Below are 24,106 nucleotides of genomic sequence, written 5' to 3'. Positions count from 1 at the left end.
CTCAATAAATACACTGTGTTTAGGCTACTCTACAAATGCTGTACATATCCTCTTCAAGCACTCTACAAGTACTCTCTACATACACACAGTTGAGATGCATTTGACAGCAAGGTGTAAATGCAATCCAGCAAAAGAGCATCCAGATACTATCTGGATATGAAACGCATGTTAATGCAAGGTGTAAATGTGGCCTACATGTATTCGACAAGCACTCTACATACTGTACAATATACAAATACTCTATAATTAGGCAACCCTACAAAACTCTCCACAGCGCTACAGTCGCTCTACATACACTCAACATATAGTATGTGACTTTTCCAGAACTGATTTCATTTAAAAAAAAAAACATACTGGAACCATTTGATTTTTATGACTTTCAGTTCCGTTAATGGTTTCTATACATGCAATTTTCTGGCGATGCTGATCAAACACTGTAGTAAAATACTCTAACAGTGTTTCCTGCAGCTAAATACTGCAGCAGCTCTACCCTCTAATGAATCTACAGCGTGAAACACACAACACTACCAGCGTATTTTGATTCCCGTACGAATGACTCTTATAGGCCGGCACTTTTAAATCTACAGAGCGAAAGTTGAATTAAAATAAGAACTGTTTTAGTATCACAAGCCTGAAGTGCAACATTAGACTACATAACACAATCATCAGTGATATGATAGGTGTGGATGAGAAACAGATCAATATTTAAGTGCTTTTTTACAATAAATCTCCACTTTCACTTTCACATTCTTCTTCGGTTTTTAGCAGTTCACATTCTTCCTGCATATCGCCACCTGCTGGGCAGGGAGGAGAATTTAAAGTAAAAAGGACTTAAATATTGATCTGTTTCTCACCTACACCTATCATATCACTTCAGAAGACATGGATTTAACCACTGGAGTCTTATGGATTACATTTATGCTGCCGTTATGTGCTTCTTAAACCTTCAAAGTTCAGGCGGCCATTCAGTTGCATTACATGGACCTACAGAGCTGAGATGTTCTTCTAAAAATCTTCATTTGTGTTCAGCAGAAGAAAGAAAGGCAGACACATCTGGAATGGCATGAGAGTGAGTAAATGATGAGAGAATTTTCATTTTTGGGTGAACTATTCCTTTAAGGAACTGGAATCGTTAAATTCCTGACACACACAAATTCCTTATAAACGCATACAAGAACTCTACATCCACCTCTGCATAGTGGATTCACCATGACTTGTTTCATAAAGCATTTTTAAACAAAACTCACAAAAGGTGTGAAATCTTGATAGCAAACCACTTGCAGCAATTTATTTATTTATTTATTTTTGTGCAGTATTTTCTTCCTTTCTTCCTCGTTGTTTTTGTCCTGAAGCTCCTCAGGCAGACTCATGAAGGAGCAGCAGACATCACCTCAGAAATAGTCTCAGTCTCAGGATGAGTCACATGCTACAGCACTTTTTTCTCTTGTAATTTTCCAACAGTTGGTGGAGGGAATTTCTGCATTTAAAAGGCATCCTCTGCACTGACCTCTACACCAACACTTCCTTCCTCAGCACTCTCTTGCTAATTTATCAGCTTCCCTGCTGTGTTTGCAAGATAACACAACCACACACACATATACGTATACAGTATATACACAATACATTTAGATTACAAAACACAAAAGGCATAAATGTGAACTTAATTATACATAGTCGGTACAAAAAATATAATAATAATACTGTTTTTTCAAACTATTTATACTAGAAACATAGCATATATCTGACTTTTGTCTTATCTTGTTTTTTAGTTTTTTTTAAAGGTATTAGCTCACATATACCCTTTGTTCCACAAAAATAATAAACGTGTATGGTCACAAACAAATGCATACAAACAAAAGAAGGAAACGTAGCCTCTTATCTTCAATCGGCTCTTGCTATTGAAGCAGAAAAACACGATGAAACTTGATTTGCAATTCCTATAAATGTCAAAGATTGAAAGGCAGAATAAAAGTATAATATTAATGTTTAAGGTAAGTTTAGGTTTTAGGCTTTAGTTCTGAAGATCAGCGAGCGAAGAGACAAGAGAGAGATAAACGAGACGAGATCAGTGAGGTTGTCCTGACGTTCATTATGGATAATAATCACTTTAGTTCTCTCTCTCTCTCTCTCTCTCTCTCTCTTTCTTTCTTTCTGTCAGGTTGGAGGCTTCAAAACAAACTTCAGATTGTGCCCTCCCACTTGTCACCAAATGAAGCGTGTGTTCAAAGCCTGCACCACCACACGCATTGAACACACACACACACTTTTGTACTTTTGTACCTTGGACTTTTTACATAATTATAATTATTTTTATTATTATTATTATTATTATAGACACACCCTTACCTAACCCTACAACTGAATTTGTTTTATATTTATAATAATAATAATACAAATAAAAAAAACAGTATTTGCTTTATGAATCGATTTTCCAGTTGAGGTTCTGTCAATTTTGCACCAAAACTATAGTAAACACACACACACACTTGGATCTAATTACTATAGACTGACCCAAACAATCTTAATTTTTTTTAATAATATACTGTGTGTGTATATATATATATATATATATATATATATTCATAAAAATATAGAAATATAAAACCAATCATTTTTTAGATAAATATATTTAAATATAAATTAATAGGAAATTCATAAAATATCAATACATCGATTATTGATCGGCACAATATTTTTTCAGTATATTTTTGAGGCATCGATATGTTAACATTTGCCAACATTTAAATGTGAAGCCTAATTTGTGTGTTTTCAATTCACTGTCAGTTGGCCTTCCGTTTAATGTAGTCTGTCGTAATAGCTTTGGGAGACCACAAGGGGGTGATATTACATTTACTGTGTATAATGCTGAAGGACACGTCGATGCGGCGCAGGCGGCAGTCCAAAGTTGTGAATCTAGTCACCATACACACTAAAGTTATGAAGGATTTTGTACTTCTTCAAGAATAAACATAGTAAGGTTGATGAGTTTGCTGGTTAGTTTATCAAATCTGGTGTAACTGCACAAACTGAACGATTAGAAATGGTGACATTTATTATGCAATTTCTCTGTATGTACCCTTGAATAGGTTTCTTTCAGGCTGTTAAACCACAAAAAGGCAATGCGTGAAAAAGACATCTATCCCAAGTCTAAAAATTAATATAAATTAAAACTGATTAAATGTTAACATTTTATAATATATACTGATATATATATTTAAAAAAAAAAAAAACATAAAATGTATATAAAATACATTAAATGTTATATATAATATATACATTTAAAAATAAATGTTATCAAATAAATATTATATTTTATATTTAAATGTATATAAATAAACAATTTTATTTATATAAATTATATATGTTTTGTCAGGTAACTCACATTTGGGGGAACTTTTGTCCCCAAACTATAGCTATGTACACACACACACACTGTGGCTCTTCAAAGACAGCACATCTGACTCTGCACATTCTTCACAAACTAAAAAACAAACGCATATTTCCTACACTGCTCACCTTCACAAACACACACATACCAATATCACATAGTCTTTCCCACCTGTGAGTTTGAGTCATTTGACTTTGGCTGACAGATAATTCAGCACAGCATAATTTAACACACTTGCATGCGGGTTTGCACCAACACACACACTTTTACACTCCTCACTGCATGTTGACATCCTGAAAGCAGACTCACTTGTTCAGAGTAGCGCTCAGAGATCCAGAAAGGACTCGTCCAAACAGCGCGGTGTCGCGGGGCAGACCTGCCTCACAGAGCAGCTGTGCGCGAGCGGCAAAACCTCCTAATGAGCGGCGCTCTCATACATGAGCAGCCTCCTTCACGTCTGTGCATACCAGCCCCGGTAAACAAACATACACACACACCGGCGGAGGATGCAGAGATGCGAGCTCGCAGGAGCACGCGAAGCAGGAACGCAACCCGACTGACTGAAGAAACTTCTGCGGATCTGAGCCAATGCCAGAGAGAGAGAGAGAGAGAGAGAGAGAGAGAGAGAGAGAGAGAGAGAGAGAGAGAGAAAAAGGGGAGGGATAGACAGGGGGAGGCGTGTAATACAGAGATTAAGGAAGGAACAGAAAGAGAGAGAGAGACAGAGAGAGTCCTCAGACTGAAAGCTGGCGAGTGAAACAGTAACAGGGGTCTGGACTACTGGAATAAACACTGTTTACATACACACTAACAAAGACACAGATGTGTGTGTGTGTGTGGTTTCTCTGCTTTGCTCTGCAGTTGGAGGAATTAAAGTTTTACATGCTTACAGCTAATCCACACACACACACACACACACACACACACACACACACACCTACGCATGTTGGTTTAGCTATCCTTATGAGGACCCTGCATAGACATAATGAATTTTATACTGTACAAACTATAGATTCTGTCCCCTTACCCTAACCCTACCCCTAAACCTAACCCTCACAGAAACCTTTTTGCATTTTTACATTTTCAAAAAAAACATAATTTAATATGCCATTTCCCTTGAGGGGACCGCTGGCTGCTCCTCACAATGTAGGTGATCTCAGGTTTTACTATCCTTAGTAAAACCTGTACACACACACACACACACACACACACACACACTCACACACACTTTACTTACTATCTAAAAGGGTTTTTACTATATACTACTTTTGGATATTTATAAAGCTAATTTTGATGACTAATTTGATTTGACTGGAATTTACAAGCTCTAGATTTGATTCTGATTTTGATACAGTTTTCATTTGATTCTGATTCACAAGTTCTTGATTCGATTCCAATTTTTATACCATTTGATTCAATTCTGATTCACAAGCTCTCGATTCATTTTGATTCTCATTTACAAGCTCTTAATTCCATTCGACTCCGATTTTGATTCCATTCCGATTCACAAGCTCAAGATTCTAGGCGATTACAATCATTTGATTCGATTCTGATTCATTAAAGAAACTCTCTCTCAGCTAATGCTCTAAATTCAGCCTGATTTCATGAAGATTTCATGACTGTGGCAAAATTTTTGCAGAATGACTTTTTTGTGTGGGTACTTAAACGTGTCGCTGCAGTTCCGCAGTAAAATACCCATGGTGTGGCGCTTAAAGGTAGTTAATTGTTCTTAGTTAACAGATGATGCTTTTAAGATAAATGTTCTATCAAGTTTTAAATCAACAAAACAGACATCACTACCCTAAACCTTAAACCTAAACCCAAACGACAGTGTCATAAAAAGCAAGTGTGAGGTGAAAAACACAATTTCTGAACCAACCACTTCATTTTGTGGTGCATCTATGACACTTTCGGATCATGTGTTGAGCTACCATATATTTAACATATTTAGATTGCAGTCTGCGGCGGTTCGCGCCAAACTCCCACGAAAATATAAGCGTTTTGGCACCCATTCACTTGCGTTGTATGGAGATATTTGAGTCATTTGAGATATTTGAGTTCAGCAGAAGAAAGAAAGTCATACACATGAGGGCGAGTAAATGATGAGAGAATTTTCATTTTTGGGTGAACTATCCCTTTAAAGGAAATCATATATCCCTATTTTACATTATCCCCCAAATTATTGCACACATAATAAACTCAAACACATATCAAGTATCTGCTTTTTGAGTCACGTTTCAAGAAAGGAATTACAAATGTACACATTTCTGCCTACATCTTCACACTGAGGTTTCACACAAATGTTTTGTTGGTTTACTATACATGAATGTATTGCAATGATAGTGTTTTGCAGCAGCTGTTAAGAGAGCTAAGCACACGGAAACAAAGATATGGGCCTAATGCATTAATGTCACATACATATAAAAAAGCAACACCCCCTTACTGGCACATTTACAGTCATTACAGGTCATTCATAATAAAAAGGTGTTGTATGCCCCATATATAATTATTTTGGGGAGGATACAGGGTAGGGAATAATGCTACAGTACATCTACCCGGGATTTATAAAATGAAGTTTGTGCATACATATTTTATTCTATCAATCTGTAATGTTATGTGCATACAAACAAGTGACACTAGCTGTTTTTATTACATTACTAGTCTCAGCCTCCATCCACAGTCCATTTATGGACCGTCTCATACTGCACACAAAATCTAGGGATGGACCGATCCGATACCTGGATCAGTATCAGCTCCGATACTCACGTTTTCAACCGGATCGGGTATCGGTCCAACAAACCCAATCCAAATTCGATACTGTGTGTTAGTCTTGGTCTTTACCGTCAAGCTAAATCAAATGACATAAAAGCACCATTAAAGTAGTCCATATGACTAGATGTTTTCATTTCAAACAGAGTACCCCCAATCAGTGCCACACCATGAATTATAGATATTCTAAACTGATAAAAAATAAAAATAATTATCGGATTGGGATTGGTCGAGAGTTCAGGTATCGGAATCTGATCGGGAGAGAAAAAATAGAATTGGTTCATCCTCAACAAAAACTGGCTAAAAATGGCAGTTAATCAACAATGTGAACCAGACATTATGATGATAGTCAAAAGTCTAGGTATGTGACACTTATCTAACGTCTTACATCACTGATTAATTTTTAAAATATTTAGTGAAATACTTTCATTCAATCAGTTAGTTTCTGTGCTTGACAGACATTTTTGCTCTTATTATCAACAACCTTTAAACTGAAAGCAACTTTTAAAAACATGTACAGAGAGGGACACACACATTACATACACCATTTCAGTAGTAATACAGTGCATCCGGAAAGTATTCACAGCACTTCACTTTTTCCACATTTTGTTATGTTACAGCCTTATTCCAAAATTGATTAAATTCATTATTTTCCTCAATTCTACAAACAATACCCCATAATGACAACGTGAAAGAAGTTTGTTTGAAATCTTTGCAAATTTATTAAAAATAAAAAAACGAAAAATCACATGTACATAAAGTATTCACAGCCTTTGCTCAATACTTTGTTGAAGCACTTTTGGCACCAATTACAGCCTCAAGTCTTTTTGAGTATGATGCTACAAGCTTGGCACACCTATTTTTGGGCAGTTTCTCCCATTCTTCTTTGCAGGACCTCTCAAGCTCCATCAGGTTGGATGGGGAGCGTCGGTGCACAACCATTTTCAGATCTCTCCAGAGATGTTCAATCGGGTTCAAGTCTGGGCTCTGGCTGGGCCACTCAAGGACATTCACAGAGTTGTCCCGGAGCCACTCTTGTTATCTTGGCTGTGTGCTTAGGGTCGTTGTCCTGTTGGAAGATGAACCTTCACCCCAGTCTGAGGTCCAGAGCGCTCTGGAGCAGGTTTTCATCAAGGATGTCTCTGTACATTGCTGCATTCATCTTTCCCTCGATCCTGACTAGTCTCCCAGTTCCTGCCGCTGAAAAACATCCCCACAGCATGATGCTGCCACCACCATGCTTCACTGTAGGGATGGTATTGGCCAGGTGATGAGCGGTGCCTGGTTTCCTCCAGACATGACGCTTGCCATTCAGGCCAAAGAGTTCAATCTTTGTTTCTCATGGTCTGAGAGTCCTTCAGGTGCCTTTTGACAAACTCCAGGTGGGCTGTCATTTGCTTTTACTGAGGAGTGGCTTCCGTCTGGCCACTCTACCATACAGGCCTGATTGGTGGAGTGCTGCAGAGATGATTGTTCTTCTGGAAGGTTCTCCTCTCTCCACAGAGAAATGCTGGAGCTCTGTCAGAGTGACCATCAGGTTCTTGGTCACCTCCCTGACTAAGGCCCTTCTCCCCTGATTGCTCAGTTTGGCCAGGCGGCCAGCTCTAGGAAGAGTCCTGGTGGTTCCAAACTTCTTCCATTTACGGATGATGGAGGCCACTGTGCTCATTGGGACCTTCAATGCTGCAGAAATTTTTCTGTACCCTTCCCCAGATCTGTGCCTCGATACAATCCTGTCTCAGAGGTCTACAGACAATTCCTTGGACTTCATGGCTTGGTTTGTGCTCTGACATGCACTGTTAACTGTAGGAACTTATATAGACAGTTGTGTGCCTTTCCAAATCATGTCCAATCAACTGAATTTACCACAGGTGGACTCCAATCAAGTTGTAGAAACATCTCAATGATGATCAGTGGAAACAGGATGCACCTGAGCTCAATTTTGAGTGTCATGGAAAAGGCTGTGAATACTTATGTACATGTGATTTTTTCCGTTTATTATTTTTAATAAATTTGCAAAGATTTCAAAAAACTTCTTTCACGTTGTCATTATGGGGTATTGTTTGTAGAATTTTGAGGAAAATAATGAATTTAATCCATTTTGAAATAAGGCTGTAACAAAACAAAATGTGGAAAAAGTGAAGCGCTGTGAATACTTTCCGGATGCACTGTATATGGGTCATGCTACAATGATATAATCTCTCCCTGATCTCAAACTGCCCAGTTCAGGGGGTGTGGTGGGTACATGTACACTATTCTCAGGCGTTCTCAATCAATAGTTTACTGGCACAACATTCATGGTAGATGACTGTACTTTATAACCTGATGTAATGTCAACTAAACATGACACATGGAAGGCAATGAGCTCTTAAACAGTGTCTCAGACTATAACACTGTGCAGACCAGCATACTCTCTTTTTATTCATTTATTAGTGCTTTGAAAGTAAATGGGTGAATCACACATAACATGTCCAAACCATATTTCACCCCCCCCCCAAACAAAAACAGGATTCATTTTAATTGCTAAACCTAATTTCTTTTTTTTTTGACTTTGGGGTGAAATGTGATCCGCACATGGTTGTGAAAGTTTTCATGAAATTAACCCAAATTGCTTTGATTTAGTTAATGATTATATCACCCATGATCTTGCAAAATTAAACAACTTTCTCCAAGCACTGCAATAATGGAGCATTGTTAGCATTTGTCCTTTCTTTTTAAGGTTTCCTTTAATTTACTTAAATAGAAATAACAGAGAATACAAAAAACACAACTTATCCAAGACACCTCCCACCAAGCAATCAATTACGAAATGTATGACCAGAATCGAAATATAAATGACAGAATGATTCATTGGAAGTATCACTGCACAACCCAACAATAGTAAAGAGTTACCTACCAGCTTGAACATCAAATCCAATTATGCTTTTTAACTTCCTAAAACAGCAACAGGCCTTTGTATCATAGTGTCATATGGTAAATCTGTCCATGATGGGACCTACTTCAAATACTAAACACAACCAAGTCAGCAACTGAGTGTTAACACATGCACTGCCAGGACGAATCGCAGTGTTGAGTCATTCCATAACATGCCCATGCTCGCACCAAACCTACACATGATTGTTAGAAGCCAACTGTCTCTCTCTCTTTCCACCAGGGTTGCACAAAAGAATTTAAGAATTGGCTCCCTTTCAATTCATGAGTTGGAATTTGATTTGAATTGGTCACGCCCCACAGGATGTTGAAATGGAATGACAGGAAGATAAATTAACTGGATTGCAATTTCGGGAAATTCAAGTCACACAACGGATGAATTTCATCAGTCCAATACAAGTTTTTCAATAATTAAATCATTAATTTTGACTAATAAATAGGACTATGACTACTTATACTCTGATACATAGAATGCATATTTTTCAACTAGGCTAATTAGAATGACTTTTTAGAACAATTAATGTAGCGATCAAAACTATTTACATTTTTTACGATATAAAAAATATTTTAATTTTGCCATACAGTGCTACAAAATGTCTGCCATGTTGTTCTCAGATGACTTCATAAAAACAATATTGACCATTATTGATAAAAATTTGGGGAATATTAGAGCTTTTTGGGAAATGAAGTGTTCTACCACTGTGGTCAATAAAATGAAAGTTCATTTATTAAATATGATGAATATATATATATATATATATATACATTTTAATAGAATCGATTTAATTTGATATGAATTTTTGGAAATACATTGTATGTATACACACACACACACACACACACACACACACACACACACACACACACAAATTTTTGATGGCCAACAGGTTGGAATAATGTACAGATTTTGATGTTTCAGAAGGAAATATGTACTTTAATTCACCAAAGTGGCATTCAGTTGATCATAAAGTATAGTCAGGACATTACTGATGTAAAAAACAGCACCATCACTATTTGAAAAAAGTCATTTTTGATCAAATCTGGGTACATCACTCCAACACCTTATCCTTGAGTAATCATGCTAAATTGATCATTTGATACTAGAAAATCACTTGCCATTATATCAAACACAGTTGAAAGCTATTTGTTTCATTAAATGAAGCTCAACATTGTCTTTGTGTTTGTTTTTGAGTTGACACAGTATGCAATAGACTGGCATGTCTTAAGGTCAATATTAGGTCAAAAATGGCAAAAAAGAAACAGTTTTCTCTAGAAACTCGTCAGTCAATCATTGCTTTGAGGAATGAAGGCTATACAATGCATGAAACTGCCAAAAAACTGAAGATTTCATACAAAGGTGTACACTAGAGTCTTCAAAGACAAAGGACAACCGTCTCTAACAAGGACAGAAAGAGATGTGGAAGACCAGATGTACAACTAAACAAGAGGATAAGTACATCAGAGTCTCTAGTTTGAGAAATAGACACCTCACATGTCCTCAGCTGACAGCTTCATTGAATTCTACCCGCTCAACACCAGTTTCATGTACAACAGTAAAGAGAAGACTCAGGGGTGCAGGCCTTATGGGAAGAATTGCGAAGAAAAAGCCACTTTTGAAACAGAAAAACAAAAAGAAAAAGTTAGAGTGGGCAAAGAAACACAGACATTGGACAACAGATAATTGGAAAAGAGTGTTATGGATCTTAACCCCATTGAGCTTTTGTGGGATCAGCTAGACTGTAAGGTGCGTGAGAAGTGCCCGACAAGACAGCCGCATCTATGGCAAGTGCTACAGGAAGTGTGGGGTGAAATGTCACCTGAGTATCTGGACAAACTGACTGCTAGAATAACAAGGATCTGCAAAGCTGTCATTGCTGCACGTGGAGGATGTTTTGATCAGAACTATTTGAAGTAGTTTAAGAAGTTCTGAACATTTTTATATATAAAACGTTAATGTAATTTTTATATAATTTACATATTTTTTTTGCATATATATATATATATAAATAAAATACGTTTTCCTGGAATTATAAAATTACAATTGAAATGCGTACAGTGTATCTGCTAAAATGAATTTTGTCAGCATTTATGAGTAAACTACAGGCAGACTTATATATTGGTTTTACTGGTTAATCGGTGCTGAAAGTTGCAATTTGGAACTGTCGTTTATTGGCAAAAATAAGCCGATAGTTGGCAATAGTTTATTTTTATTTTTACTCCTCTGTATTCCACTGTGGCCAGCACTGGAGGATTCTACGGTATGACAGCAGCCTCTAGATGTTAAATAAAAACAATCTCATGGGGATTTGCTGTATCTAAATATTTCATCATTGACAATATTCATCCATATCTTTATCCTCACTTCAATGCATATTTTATTAATATTTGATTAAATATTATTTAATTGATTAAATATTCAAGTGTTTTAAATTGAAGCGAGGCTATGCAAAGAACAACGCGACTTTATAGAAACATGACCTGTCAGCACCAATATTGTCTCCAACTTTATATCTTGTGAATAATAATAAACCTTATTCCTCATAAAACTTAATATGGTGAAATATATACATACACAAAACAATTCATCTGGTGGACATATAGGCTATAAAAAGCTTAATTTGGTAAATACTTCATTATAAATAATTGTAACGGAGCAAAGTCTCCATCATTTCAAAATAAGAGTACCTTGTGTGTTTTGGGCTTTTTTATAGTTAAAAATCCAACACTATGCACCAAATTTTCAATTTTTCAGTCTGGACTCTCGCTGCCTTTATGTTTGTGCCCGTCTTAGTAAGAAAAGACCAAGAAAATCTTTTAACATTCAATAAATCGAATTTAAAAACTACCGGCCCATATATCAGTTTTCTGCCTTTTCCATCACCTTATTTATCAGCATCTCCAAAATCAACTATTGGTCGACCTCTAGAGTACACTAGCATTCAGATGGAACTTGGGTTGTTTATGCTCAGGTGGATGAAGGTTCTGCCCAATAGAAACAGGTTTTACTCAACAAGAACAAAAACAACAGGGTTCATTGTTGAGGTTCAATCTCATACCATCCATTTCCTCTACTACCCCTCACATGATCTCACATTGTGCATCACAGAAACATTGTGCTGTGCAGATGTTTTTAATCAAGTAGTTTGACATGTGCAGTAGTTTCACAAGCACACCTCCTCCCTCGTTCTTGGTCTTCCTGTCTCTTTGAAGCACATGCAGGTGAGCAGATTGTAGATAAAAATGACAATAACATCAAGATTTTCACCATTTTTATTATCTCTTCAAGAGTGCTCAGAAATCAAACAGCACAGGCTAAAGTTTCACCAGTTACTGTTAAAATATTATTTCTGTAAATTTTCTTTGAATTTTTCATTCAATTTAGCAATTTTAACTGATACTTTTAGGTATAAAAGAAGTTTGAGTACATTCATAATCATAATTTCTCTCGACACTGTACATTGCTACTGTACATAACAAATGATTTGAGACCTAGAGTGTCTTATTTAAGACAGTAAACATTTGCTGGAGAAACGTAGCAGCTGTGCTTGAGAGGGATGTTATTCAGGTTATTCTGAATCTATATATACACACACTACCAGTAAAAAAAAGTTTGGACACACCTACCATTCTTTATTATTACTATTTTCCACATTATAGAATAGAGGTGAAGTAACTGAAACTATTAAATAATTAAATTTCATTTCATTTGAAATGCACCAGTAGACAGGAACAAAGTTATTTTGCTTTAATTGGCCATTTGGAGGCATGCCATTAGAATTTAATAGTTTTTCTAATGGCCACATCAAATGCTCAGCAGAAATGTAAAGCCAAGCAACAATATTTCCTTGGTTTGTTTCTTGGTTTAGCCAGAATTTGTCAGGCCAAGAACTGCCAACTTTTTTTTTAGCACAATGACGAATTTGGTGTGAAGAGCCCCTAACCTGGCAAGCTTTGTCAAAGAACTGGATGTTTTGTAAAATGAGCCAGTCAGATCACAGCTTGTTATTTTGGCAAGAGCTTGCAGTGCTAGTGTGCAGAATGCACCTGAACAGTCTGTGAATGGACTGTGGGCACACTGAGGTTGAGAGAGACTATGGTTTCTAAATCTTCAAAAGAAAGGTTTCATGAGCCCAGTGTTTCCCACAGGATTTTGTGAGACTGTGGGTGAACCTCGGACCCTCTAGGGGGGTGTGGGGGCATACTCCCCCTTAAGAAAATGTTCTACATTTTAAAGTTAAATGCATCAATCTGGTGCACTTTGAGAGCAAAATTAAGAGGCTAACACTGTGAGCCGGTTTCCTTGGATATTAGGCTAACACTAGGCTCTTTTTTACAGGCAGAGATTAGAGTTAGCCAACCATTAAATTCACCTGTGACCCACTAATACAGATCAGCTCAAACAGGTGATCAGTGGGAGGGGAGAGAGAAGAGGTCGATGAGAGAGCACCTTAATTAAATTTCAAAATGAAAAATGCATTACAAAATTGATCTGGACAAATCCCATCTTGAGGAAACTATAAGGAGATTATAAAGGGAGGGGTCTTTGTAATATGACTGGAGTGGTTGCGGAGCGCTCCTCAACATAATGATTTGCTCTGTTCGGCTATACCACAGCACCTGTTTCCCTTTTTATGCCATATTTTGTAACAGATGATAAAGTATATACCTGTAGATTCGTTTTTTTGGAATTTTCCTCAATGTGTATGTTTATACACCCTGGCAACCAGCCAAAACACCCTAGCAACCACAGAGCAATGCACTACAGGGCAACAGTGCCCGCCCACTTTTTCAGACATCTTGAGGTGCATTCCAATCGACCGTTAGGGTCCTCCGAAGTGGACTTCACATGGTATTCAGCCATCTTAAGGGAAATTCAAATCCGAAGGAAGCGTTTATGTTCAGTTGGAAGGTCATTTCAAATGGCATAGGAAATAAGTGATTTCATTAAATTATAAAAGAGTTCTAAGCCATGAACCAAACCATCGAGCTTCGATGTGAATCACAACATTACAAACTTTGTTTTGAAGCAAAAAGTATTTGAAAATCGGATTTTGAAAAAAAGACAGGACTGTAAACTTCAAGTCTTAAATGAGGGATGTAATGATGTAAATTAATTAAAAACAACTGAAAATATAAAACCATTGATTCAAAGTTGTTGATTACACAATGTAACACAATTTTTGTTCCTGGGTAGTAAGTGTTATTTCCTAATTGCTTATGCCTCAAAAGTATAGAAAATGGCTATTATTCCTCACAAACTTTGCTTTTGTGACCAGGACAGTGATATTTTGAAATTTGCCTATTTCCAGTGAGAAAACGGGTGAATTTGTGTCTTTTCTTTCACATAAAGTCAGAAAAAAACAACATATGAATCCAAATTAACATGTATTTATACTAAAGTAATACAAAAATGCTTCAAAAGATTTAGAAGTGAGTAGTTTTTTGAGATTTACGATTATAATGTAAATCACTTCATGAATCATCCCCCAAATGTACTCATACTTCAAGGCGTCCAGCAATGTCTTGATGCTGTTGTAATCCTCTTTGAGGTGCACCGAGTGAGCCAGGGGAAGAGACGGGTACTTGTTACCATTATGGACCAGCACGGCTTTGAGGCTCCTGGATGAGCTGTCAATGAAGAGGCACCACTCATTCTGGTTCCAGGCGATTCCGATTGCCTCAGACTGGTCACATTGTAGATGAAGCAGAGCACATCTTGATGGGTGAAGAAGCTGGAAAAAGGTTGGTGACGCTTCCTCTGATCACTTCCATCCAACAAGTTCCACTGCCTGAGCCTAGACGTCAAAAGCTCGGCATTAGACTTGGCGAGACCAAGATCTCTAATCAAGTCATTGAGGTCTTTTTGGTTGGGGTAGTATGGGTTTATCTCCTCAGCTCCACTTCTGAAATTGTCATCTGGATCTACAATGTCTTCCTCGCTCTCTGACTTGCTGCTCTCTTCTAAATTCGGCTGCTCTCTCTCCGGAGGAGTGGGTACGGGGAGCTCATGGCAGTGTGGCACCGGGGCGATGGATGAAGGAAGGTCCGGTTACGTGAAAGCAGGTGTATTCTTGCCAGTCCGACGTTTGGAAAGGTCCACCATGCAGAAGAAGCAGTTGCTTGAGTGATCAGTGGATTTCCGCAAAATTCTTGGGATATCGAACTTCATGGCTCTCTTTTCCCCTCTGTTCCATCCTACAAAAATACATTTATTTCACCCATGACTAATGTGTAAGAGATTCTCGCAACATTTTTCACTGAAAATTCAATAACATTGAAAATGTAAAAAGTTTTTTTGTAGTGCTCATAGGTGAAATGAAGTGCCCAGGGTTTGTCTTGTTCCCCGACAGGCATGCCGAAATATGCCTTGTAGGCCTCACACATCTTAGCAGATGCTTCCATGGAGTACTTTTTCGCTCTTATTAATCGCTCTTATTTTTCAAGCTGTTATTAGCGCAGGTCCAAACGCCAGTGTCTGTATGGGCCAGGGGTGTGTCAGTGCCCATGGCATGGGTAACTCGTAAATCTGTGTGGGCACCTTGAATGCAGACAGATATGTAAAAATTTTGGAGCAACATATACTGCCATCCAGCACTGTCTTTTCCAGGGACGTCCCTGCATTTTCCAGCAGGACAACTTCAAACCACATACTGCCCGGATTACAAGTGCATGGCTGTGTAAGCAGAGAGTGTGGGTGCTAGATTGGCCTGCCTGCAGTCCTGACCTGTCTCCAATTGTGAATGTGTGGCACATTAAAAACACATTAGATGGCAACAAAGACCCTGTACAATTGTGCAGCTATAAGACCAACATAATGGATGAATGGGGGAAAACTCCACTTTCTAAACTTAACAAACTTGTGTCTTCAGTGCCCAAATGCTTAATAAGTGTTATTAGAAGAAATGGTGAAGTTTCACAGTGGTGAACACTCGACTGTATCAACTTATTTGGAGCGTGTTGCAATTATCTGATTTGAAATTACTGTACATTTTCAAAAAAGGTAAAACATCATATAATGTGTAGTCATAGTGCTTTCAATATAGAAAATGGTGAATATAATTTACATATCACTCCTTTTTGTTTTTATTGGCATTTTTCATACTGTCCCAACTTTTTCAGAATTGAGGTTGTACTATTTATATTACTGGAAAGTTCTAGAAATTTCTAGAAGTTACTCCAAGTTTACTCAGCACTGAATCTATCTGGAATGTTCTGGAAAATAGATACATTTCAAAATATCACTGTCCTGGTCACAAAAGCAAAGTTTGTGGGGAATAATAGCCATTTTCTATACTTTTGAGGCATAAGCAATTAGGAAATAACACTTACTACCCAGGAACCAAAAAAAATAAAAACTTTGTTACACGGTGTTATCAGTATATAAACAATATGTTTTAAGTTAATTGCTTAATATTCAAATACAGTATATCCAAACATAAAAGTATAATGAGAGTGTAGGGAGACCAACACACTCTCATGGCGAAATCGTCAGGAATTGTACGACTGGACTCGAATAAATTCGTACGACTTTCACTACAGACAATGATGTCACTGGACATCGTTTACATCTAATACGCAACAATTACTTGCTTCTGTAACACAACATCTTCCTATCATGTTTACACACTCTACTGATTGGTTAGGTTTAGATAAGGTGTTTGGGTAAGGGCATAATATTAATAAGCATGTCATTAATGCCTCGTGCGCGAAACTTACGCTTACTTCCTCATTAGACTTCCGGGCATTTGCATGTGATGAAATCGTACAAATTCATACGAAGGAACTTGTACGACATCATACGAAATAGACAACTTGTAAAATATGTATGAATTTTTGTGAGACTGGGTTGGGGAGACTGACTCGATTGCATCATTCACAGTGCTTCATGGAAGTGAGCGGTCGCTGCAGAGCTCAGATTCTCTGATTGGTGGATGTTTCTGTTCATGATCATGGGTGTAGTTCTTAACCAGAAATTACACTATTAAACTTTTTTTTTTGTTTTTTTTTTTAAATGAAGATGAAATTATGTACTGATGGCTTCAACAGAAGCAGATACCATTGATTAACAACTTTGCAACTAATAGTAGGTCTGTCTTTAAAGGTTTATTAGTTTTCTTGTCCACAAGCCTTGTCATGGCGCTGCGGCACATTTATGACTGTGACAGACCTCACGAGATAGTAAAAAGCAGATGTCAAAAATGCTGCCTCTCAGTAACTCTCGTCTGCTTGTAAATTAAAGCAGCTGCTTTATTTTATTTGAGTGCCACATTTGTCTAACAACCAGTCAGCCAATATTACTCTAGTTCTGGAGTTCTGCCACTTTCCACAGCTATAAAAATCAAGAAGCAGACATCCAAATCGCTATTAATATTTGGTGCTGTAAAACCCTGTGACCGTCTACAATGGCACTGTATTAACAACCCAATTAATCACTTTTCTACAAATTCATGGGGACAATTTTAGCTGCCCGTGTAGCATTAACAACTCAGTCTGTGCTCAGGGGAAGTTTTTTGACATTAATGGAAAAGTTCACCCCAAAATAAAAATTCTGTAATTATTTACTCACCCTTGAATTCTAAACCTATATGCAGTTTAGATCTGCCTCGAGGTTGGCACAGGCCTAGGCTATCACAAATACAGCCAGTTATTTTTTTGTTATTGACGTTTTAATCAGTCTGATTGTCAAGTCGGGCAAGTAAAATTCTCTTTCACTTGCCCCTTCAAAAATCCACTTGTTCCGGACAAGCGGATAAGCGTTAATGTCCCCCCCCAGAAGCTTCTAATGCCCCCGCCCTGTCTGACAGTGAAACGATCAAGGGGGTACTCCACCTCCTGGACTGTCGGCAAAACGATCAACAGTGAACCAATCAGAACCTCCTACACATACAAGTGCCCCACCAAAGACTGAAATCTTGTACTAGCTTAAAAAGGAAACAATTTTCATTAAAATCACGATAAATGTAGTCAGTATGACTTGTGTGCTATCTTCCATGTCTTCTGAATTCATACAATAGGTTTGTGTTTGAGGAACAGACCAAATTGTTGTTAAGCCATGTTCAAATTTTCCCCTTATATGTTCCATAGAAAAAAAATGACGACATATGGGTTTGGTACAGAATGAGAAATTGTAAATAATGACAGCATTTTTATTTTAGGGTGAACTATTCCTTTAATAAAACAACATAAAAACAAATGGATTAAATTGGCTGTACTGGTTATTACTACATTATCAGCCAAACATACCCATCATCATAATCAAACATTATGCGTCCATGACAAAATGCAAATAATCTCGGATGGTATGTAGAAAATCTTCAGCAAGCGTCTTCTGTCAAGGTGAAGGCATGCACAAGTGAGACAAAACTCACCACAAGCCCAAACACAAATCACTTCCTTAGCATTCATTAACAAATGTCATGGGGTTGCCAGAGAAATATGATGGAATATAAAATGACACTACACTTACATGCTTGAGTATACATGGTGCTAAGCAACTAGCGTCTGTGGTGGCATTTTTTCCCATAGAATCCTTTGAATGACAGAGCATTACCATGAAATTAGCATAAATAAATTAGTGTAATGTGACGGAACAATTTTGGCAGACAGGAATGAGAAATGCGTGTTCATAAACCATTCTCTTTCAGTTGAGTTTGAATGTTTTAAGGACTGTTTTGAGACTATGGCATGTTCGTGGCTGGATTGCCGCACTAATCAACGCTGTGTGTGTCATCTTAATCAGAGTTGGGAAAGATACTTTAAAGAGTCATAATTTTAAGTAGTCCAACTACAGTCAAGCTACACTTTTGGAAAAGTAGTTAGCTACACGACAATACATAGATTAAATATTCTTTCGATCAGCAGTATTTTTCTGGCTCAAAAACAACAAATGATTTTGAACAAATTATCAGGTGCATCCCAAACAGCACACTTCTGCACTTTTCTACATCTACTTACATTACTACTTACATGTAGTGTAAGTAGTGCGAGTAGTATGTTGACACTGAAAATGATGAAAAAAAAAGTGTACTATCAGAACCCGGATGATGCACTTTGTTTGAGATACAAGTGTAAAACTGAGGATGGCTAACGTGCTATAGCTAGCGGCAACATATCACCTGTGTTTGAAACGTCACTTCTGTCAGCTGTTAAACACGAATGTTTCCGTGTAGTAAACAACTGTTAAGTGTTCCAATTGGGACGATACTACACAAGTGCATAGTGTATATTGTAAATGTGTAGTGTATAGTGCGTCATTTGGGACACAGCTAATGATTCTTTATTAGCGTGATTAGCATGTACGTCACACTACTGTACTCACGCCACAGCTGAGCTAATGTCACTAAAAAGAAGAAGAAGAAAAAAAAAAGCAATTAAGTTAATAGCCTCACCATTTTTAGTTTCTCATCTTTAAGGGATAGTTCATCCAAAAGTAAGGATGGGAATCGTAAGGAATTTACTGTAACAATTACAGTTCTGAATCGTCTTAACGATTCCGGTACATTAACAATTCCATTCACAATACTTTTAGTACTTTTGAAGAAGAAATATTTGGAAATAAGATCTTATTAACAGACTTATTAATCAAGATATTTTATCAATATCATTAAAATATCAACCAAATGTGTATATTTAAGTACACATTGTCATATAAATGTACAATGTAACCAAGTAAACAAGAATGCTTGTTTGAGAATTGTTAACCGAAAGTCATGAAAATAATTTGATTCTTGTATTTTGTTTAAAAATGTAAGTTGTTCTGAATAATAGATAGAATGATAGATGAGCAAACAAATGAACGACAGATCAAATGAATGAACAACAGATTGAAAGAACAACAAAAGATAGATCGAACAAAAAAGCATTATATTGATTGAACCAACAAACGAATGATAGATTGAACAATAGATTGAACGAATGATAGGTCGATCGAACGTATGATAGATCAAATGATACAAATAAATGAATGAAGGTTAGATTGAACAAATTAACAATAGATCAAACAAACAAAGGAACGATGGATTAAACAAACGAACGGTAGATCAAACGAACATACTAACAAAAAATAGATCAACGGAATGAATGATATATCGAACAAATAAACTAATAAAGAATAGATCGAACAAACAAACAAACGATAGATCAAATGAACGATAGATCGAACAAACAGATTAACAAATAATAGATCGATCGAATGAACGAACCAGCAATAGACAGATAGATAGATCGAACGAATGATAGATCGAACAAACTAACAAACAATAGATCAACCGAATGAACGATATATCGAACTAACAAACTAATAAACAATAGATCGAATGAACAAACAAACGATAGATCGAACAATAGATTGAACAAACAAACGATAGATCGAACAAACAGACTAACAAATAATAGATCGAACGAATTAACCAGCAATAGATAGATAGATAGATAGATCGAATGAATGATAGATCGAATGAACAGACTAACAAATAATAGATTGATCGAACGAACAAACAAACAATAGATAGAGATCGAACGAACGATAGATCGATCGAATGAACAAACAAATATTAGATCGAACAAACAAACAAACGATAGATTGAACAAACGATAGATTGAACAAACCGACTAACAAATAATAGATCGATTGAACAAACAAACAAACGATAGATAGATAGATAGATCGAACAAACAAACAAACAATTAGATCGAACAAACAAATGATAGATTGAACAAACGAACAAACAAATGATAGACCGAACGAACGAATGAACAAATGATTGATTGAAAAAGAACAAATGATAGATAGATAGATAGATAGATAGATATAGATGGAATGAATGAATGAACGATAGATCGAACAATAGTAAACAAATGAACGAAAGTACGAAAGACAGGTCGAACGAACAATTGATCAGTATTTTTATTGTTGGGTGAACTCTTCCTTACAGATACAGAACATGCAATAGTAAAACACATTCTAGAAATACAAATGGCATTCTGCAATCATCTGAAATCTTTCCACTTGTCAAATTTGTCTTGGTCTTTTATAAAAGACCTTAGCTCCTCTTCCCACCCTTGATATATGAATAATTAGAGAATGAGAGCGCGTATAGCGCTGGTGAAGAGGGAGAGGAGGCTTTTCATAGAGATTGACAGGATGGCGTTATCAGTGTGCAGCACCTGTGCGGGGGTCAGAGCAAAAGAACTGTGCACAACCAAAGCCGATCCTGGCAGTCAAAGCTGCTGTAATTGGTTCCATTGACCCCCATCTGATTGGAGCTCTTCGCTTCTTAGGGATCGCTTGACAGACTGGGTCACATGGTTCATGAACTGGCTCAGATGGCACTGGTGCCATGCTAATATGTGCAGGGATCACATGCAAATGTTCTTCTATTTAAATATCCACAGTTTCGTATGTAGAGCAAGGTTGAAATCGTTTTCGCTAGTTGTCTTTCATCACAATATCACAGTTAAGTGAACATGGGGTGAATTTGAACTAACTTCAATTGATTGATTTGAGCAGGTGATGCCATTTTTGCTGTGCTAAACTTTTTACTGTTTTATGTTTTACATTTTTGATGTATTTTTTATACATTTCATTTTGGCAAGTGGTTAATCCTTCACTGCAATGGCTAACTTGTAGGCATCATGTTCATTTTACTTGCCATTGTGTAATTAATCAGTTATTCAACAGTTATAACTAATTAAATGCGTGAGCTTGACCAGAGCATATTTCTGAAAGTCTTCTATATTATTTTTTGTTTACAAATAAAAAAACAAAACAGCCTACTTCTTTGAATTACAATGCAAGTATATTCATATTTTGTCCAAGTAACATAGTTCGAAAGGTGCTGCGTAACAAGAATGCCCCAACTGACCACAGAAATAAAATGTGGTTATGATTTAAAAAAGTCTGCAATACATGCCACTCAAATAGTATCTCTTTCAAACTTTACAATTGCACTTAACAATATTCTATCCACAGTACCATACTCCGTATTCACCTGCCTGCTTCCCATTTGGATTCTCCGCTTGAAGTGGACAACTTCAGATCTGCACAAATGAAAGCGGCCCTCAAGGGAGAGGCAAGCCATGACACACGGGTCACTTCTGAAAGGAGGTGAGAGAGAGAGCTGGAAACATGACGAATCATCTGTCAGACTAAAGGGACTCTATGGAGGAGAGTCGAGGAGAACTATATTGCTTGAGTTCCTTCTCTTATTGTATAAATTGTAATGAATCTTGTCACATTCAAAATAGGGCTGGGAAGTGTGACAGTACCATGGAATTGTAGAAATTTGTCTTTCTGCAGATTCTGCAGTACCGTTTTTGCCTTGGTATATCTGCAGCACGGTTAAAAAAACAAACAATCAGCACCAAAAAGAAACTCTGTTAACTTCAGCGACATTTTTGCATAATGATATTTCGTGGCTCCTTATATGTAACACAGCAGTTCCGATTTGAAATGTGCACTGTGTGGCACTAAAAACAAGTTAAATATTCTCCTAAACAGATGAGGTTTTTAAGATTAATGCTCTATCGAGTTTTAAATCAACAAGACCTACCTCCCTACCAGAGGTGGGTAGTAACGTGCTACATTTACTCTGTTACATTTACTTGAGTAACTTTTTTGAAAAAATTTACTTTTATGAGTATGTTTTATGGTGGGTACTTTTCACACTTACACACCTTAAAAGTAAATTTCTGATGAATTTGTTTTTACTTTTACTTCATTACAATGGGTAGCATTCCTGTTGTTATATTATTTGTTTTAATTTAATAAGTGTTAATAAATGTGTAATTAATTGAGATTTTTGGAAGTGGAACTTCACAGCTGCACGCTGTCACTCAAGTTGCATTCAACACTACAGCAGCAAGCGCGTAAAACAAAAATTTCTTCACTCCGCACAATGCCTTCATTTTACACCTAGACAAGGATATATTTCAAGATTAAAATTGCAGCTCCAACTAAAGAAAACACGGTGAGGTATGTTTTAGAGATTGTGACAATGTAGGCTTGACTGTGTCATGGTGATACTCATTCATTTTCAGTGTGAATCTATAACTGTGGGCTCTTTTGACCTCAGTTTCTAAGTTTGAATTTTTATATCAGCGCTGCAACATATCAATGCCTACTCTACAAATCCTTGTAAACATCTGCATTAAGAGCAAATGTTTTGCCCTGCCTATCACGATTGTGAGTATTTCTGCACGTGCAAGGTTGGCACATGCACAGCATTTGACAGATGCGAGTGGCTTTGTCTTATGGAAAACAAGCTTCCAAACACAGAGATAAGGTGCAATTTACCCTTGGTATACAGAACTAATTATCAATATCAATTATCAATAATCACAACTCACCGTGTGCCCTACCGAGAGCGAGAACCACATTATAGCGACCACGAGGAGGTTAACCCAACGTGACTCTACCCACCCTAGCAACCAGGCCAATTGGTTGCTTAGGAAGCCTGACTGGAGTCACTCAGCACACCCTAGAAAAAGGCTGCTGAACACAAATATATCTCAAATATATCTATAAAAATATCTCAGCACTTTTAGTTTATACTAGAATGCAAGTGAATGGGTAACACAACTTTGAAACTCAGAAAGCACATAAATGCAGCATTAAAGTAATTCAAATGACACTGGTTCAATCTCTGTCTTCAGAAGAGATATGATAAGTGTGGGTGAGAAACAGATCAATATTTAAATTATTTTTTACTAATAAATATCCACTTTCACATTCTTCTTCTTGTGTTTTTAGTGATTCAATTATTTGTGCATATGGCACCTACTGGGCAGGGAGGAGAATTAATAGTAAAAAAAAAAAAAAAGACTTCATATATTATAAAGTTTAGATATTTATCTGTTTCTCACCCATACTTATCATATTGCTTCTGAAAATCACTGAGTCGTATGAATTACTTTTATGCTGCCTCTATGCGATTTTTGGAGCTTCAAATTTATGGTCACCATTCACTTGCATTGTATTGACCAACAGAGCTGAGATATTCTTCTAAAAATCTTGATTTG

General features: G+C 36.9%; 1 protein-coding gene across 3 annotated transcripts in view; it reads right to left on the bottom strand.

Annotated features, from left to right (window-relative positions):
- The window catches only part of LOC127445511 (type II inositol 3,4-bisphosphate 4-phosphatase-like), a 129,296-nt gene extending 120,216 nt beyond the window's left edge, over positions 1–9,080 (bottom strand). The window contains exon 1 of one of the 3 annotated variants that reach the window (XM_051705644.1): positions 9,054–9,080. In XM_051705644.1, coding sequence (XP_051561604.1) covers positions 9,054–9,065 — 12 coding nt within the window. In that variant the 5' untranslated portion in view covers positions 9,066–9,080. Of the gene's footprint in view, positions 1–3,559; positions 3,579–3,697; positions 3,966–9,053 lie in introns of those variants that run through there. The other 2 variants (XM_051705645.1, XM_051705646.1) reach the window with 2 other exon arrangements.
- Positions 9,081–24,106: the final 15,026 nt, after the last annotated feature.

Source organism: Myxocyprinus asiaticus, chromosome 8 (assembly GCF_019703515.2).
Source record: "Myxocyprinus asiaticus isolate MX2 ecotype Aquarium Trade chromosome 8, UBuf_Myxa_2, whole genome shotgun sequence".
Lineage (NCBI taxonomy): Eukaryota > Metazoa > Chordata > Actinopteri > Cypriniformes > Catostomidae > Myxocyprinus > Myxocyprinus asiaticus.
Note: the sequence above shows the minus strand (reverse complement) of the source record. Positions and strands in the feature narration are given on the sequence as shown.